At 39.5% G+C, this 3,171-nt stretch overlaps 1 protein-coding gene across 1 annotated transcript in view; it reads left to right on the top strand.

Moving 5' to 3' along the window:
* LOC104720069 overlaps positions 1-3,171 on the top strand; it is a gene marked incomplete at its 5' end in the record, with an annotated part of 13,286 nt that overhangs the window by 2,662 nt on the left and 7,453 nt on the right. The window contains 7 exons of the mRNA XM_010438039.1: positions 2-183; positions 639-818; positions 954-1,700; positions 1,784-1,881; positions 1,963-2,013; positions 2,095-2,183; positions 2,672-3,130. Of these exons, the coding sequence (XP_010436341.1) occupies positions 2-183; positions 639-818; positions 954-1,700; positions 1,784-1,881; positions 1,963-2,013; positions 2,095-2,183; positions 2,672-3,130 (1,806 nt within the window). The remainder of the gene's footprint in view (position 1; positions 184-638; positions 819-953; positions 1,701-1,783; positions 1,882-1,962; positions 2,014-2,094; positions 2,184-2,671; positions 3,131-3,171) is intronic.

The raw sequence follows: 3,171 nt of genomic DNA, 5'->3' as shown, positions 1-3,171 counted from the left end.
AATTGGTATTGATGGTTGGGAAAAGACGAAAATGAAGAAAAAACGATCTGGCATCAAAACAGATGGTCCTTCTAGTTTGGCTTCAAATAAAGCTGTTGATGGTTACAGGGACTTGAAACAGGGCATACCAAAATCAGCTGGTGATGCCCGATCGAGATTGAATGGTGACTCAAACATGTTAAGGTGTGGCCTACTGTATTTGATCATAATTTTTTTTTGGTTCAGTCAGCTATTAGATCCATTTTCTGGAGTTTATTAGGAAAATATTCACAAATGGGATCTCGCATAATTAAATATATAGCTATTTGTTTCCTATGTAAAAGGATTAGATTGGTTCTGGTAACATTGGATAGATGGGCCTTTACGCTCCTAAGAACTTCTGTATGTTGGAGATGCAACAACAGTGTCTTCTGTTTATTACCACAGTTTTGTTTTATGGTGCTTTTGTAAACCAAAGCGCATTAATCCATTCGCTTGGTTTATGGAATTGCGATTGATGGCTGAGAATCTGCTGAATATCTGTTTAGTTCCTGTTTGTTTGAGCAATCTGCCGAAAATCTGTTTAGTTCCTGTCTGATTGAGCAGTCTTTGATGGTCATTCAATTGGTAAATGTTTCCTGTTTTAATTACTTGTGCAGACATGGGGCAGTGAATGGTGCTGTTCCATATGGGAGATCTGATAACCTCTCTCAGCAGACAGGCTTGGCAGCGCGTTCCTTGCTCTCCAGGGATTCCGATCACAATTCATTGTACAATGAGAAGAGGGAACGAGCTGCTGGTTTAGATAAGGAAAGGGTGAATCTCAGGGCTGTCAGCAAGTATGTGTTAACAAACTTACAATCTTAACCACGCCTGTCAAATTTTTCTTCTGATCGCATTTGTCAATATTTTTTAGCTTCTATTCTGCCTGATGATTCTTTATATTCTTGTTACTCTCTGCTGGGTCTTTGCAGGTCCAATATTCATGATGAATCCAATTCTTCAAGTCCGACTTCAAACCCAAAAATGAGTGCTTCAGTACGTGGTCCAAGATCAGGTTCAGGACTGCCGCCAAAACTTTCTCCGGTTGTCCATAACACTCCCTCTCCAAGTGATTGGGATATTTCTGGATGTACAAACAAACCTCCATTGTTGTCTGGGGTTCCCAGTCGCAAGCGCATGACATCAAATCGGTCTTCATCACCACCTGTCACTCAATGGGCCAGTCAAAGACCACAAAAGATATCCCGAGTTGCAAGGAGAACGAACTTGGTCCCCATTGTTTCAAGCAATGATGACATTCCTTCATCAGATAACATGTCAGATGTTGGTGGTAGTGAAACAAGTTTTGGATTTTATAGGCGCTCGCCTGCGGCTTCTCCACAAATGAAATTAAAAGGTGAAAATAGCTTGTCTACAACAGCTTTATCAGGAAGTGAAGAATTTAGCCCCCCTGAGATCAAATCTAAAGACAAGGGAAAGCAATCTGATGAGGTCAATGGGAAAACTTCTCAGAATGTTCCTAAAGTCTCCATCCCTGGTTTACAATCGAGAAAAAACAAGCTTGTCTCTGGAGAAGAGCTTGGGGATGGTGTGAGGAGACAAGGAAGGACAGGCCGTGGCTTTGCTTCAACAAGGTCTGTCAACCCAATGGGAGTGATGAAACATGGAACAGCAAAACAACTTCGCAGCGCAAGAAATAGTTCTGACAAGAATGAAAGGTAGAAAATCCTGTTTCTGGTATTTGAGAAGTGTTTGGGTTTCATGAGGCTTATTTCCTATTTTTTTCATATGGTCTCTGCAGCAGGGCAGGTCGTCCACCCACTAGGAAACTCTCTGACCGCAAGGCATACAAACGTCAGAAAAATACAGCGACAAATGCTACAACACTAGATTTTCTTGGTAAAATAAGTTCAACTGATCAGAATTGTTCTTTGGCAGGATCGATTATTCCTTTGTTTATGTTTTTTTTAATTGTTCCAGATGATGGGCATGAGGAGCTACTAGCTGCTGTTAACTCGGCTATAAACTTTGGTAAGTGTTCATGATTCTATATATGTTTTTTTTTTGCAGAATTGTTTTATCAAGAATAATTGGTTTGGTTCTTTAATGCAGCTCAGAATTTTCCAAGCTCGTTCTGGAAGCAAATGGAGCGCTACTTTTGCTTTATATCTGATGCACAAATCAATTTCGTGAAACAGCAGGTAGTTTTCCTGCATTTCATAAGACAGTTATACCGTTCAGATCTTATATATAGAGAATGTGACAGATACTTTGTATGTGTCTCTATGCATATTGCTTGAATGTTGTATACTACTTGCGCTCTACGTCCTGCATAGGAATATAGTGGGGGTAGGAGTTAAATGTGCTGCAGGGATTGCTATGTTGCAGATTTCTAATTTACGTAAGACTAGCAAGAATTTCATTATCTGGTATGTATATATATATTAGTTTCATTGGTCCCAAGGTATTTAGACTCACTGGGTAGGGAAAAAACTAAAAAAATATGAAATTTGGTAGGAAATGTGTATAGCGTTGTAGTATTACGTGATCTGATGATACGGAGATTTTTTTTTTCACAGACGTGTATGCTCTTTATGAGATGTTTTCCCACAGTTTTGTAAAGACAATTACAGCTCCAATATGCTGACTCTTCATAATAGATAAATGTCATAACCATTTTCTCTCTCAGGGCGAACTCTCCCCCATGGGTACCACACCTGGTGGGACATCTTCAGAGTTTGATAATCGTGAAATATTTGCTGAGGAACTTGCATCTAGCAACGTAGATTCTAAAGCAGCCCCCCTTTATCATAGATTGCTATCAGCTCTAATCTCAGAGGACTCAACCAATGTGAATGAAGATTTACAGTTTGATGGATTTGAAGCCGATGTTGAGTCAGAATTCAGTGTTTTGAATCATATGGTGGAGTTCAATGGTTATAGGAGTGATAGACTGGAATTTGATGAGCTAGAAGATGATGTGTCTGTTATCCCACTCAAGGGTGTTAATAGCTCAAGCCACCATGTGAATGGAAGATTTTCAGATCATTTTTCCATGGACTTCTCAGACATTCAATATGAAAATTTGGGGATAGATGAGAAAATTTATATGGAAGCTCAATCTATTGGAATTTGCTTGGATCCTATGGTATATTCTCCACGAATTCTGTTACTTCAGGAAATGCTGCT

The sequence above is a fragment of the Camelina sativa genome, chromosome 10 (genome assembly GCF_000633955.1).
Source record: "Camelina sativa cultivar DH55 chromosome 10, Cs, whole genome shotgun sequence".
NCBI classification, from domain to species: domain Eukaryota; kingdom Viridiplantae; phylum Streptophyta; class Magnoliopsida; order Brassicales; family Brassicaceae; genus Camelina; species Camelina sativa.
Note: the sequence above shows the minus strand (reverse complement) of the source record. Positions and strands in the feature narration are given on the sequence as shown.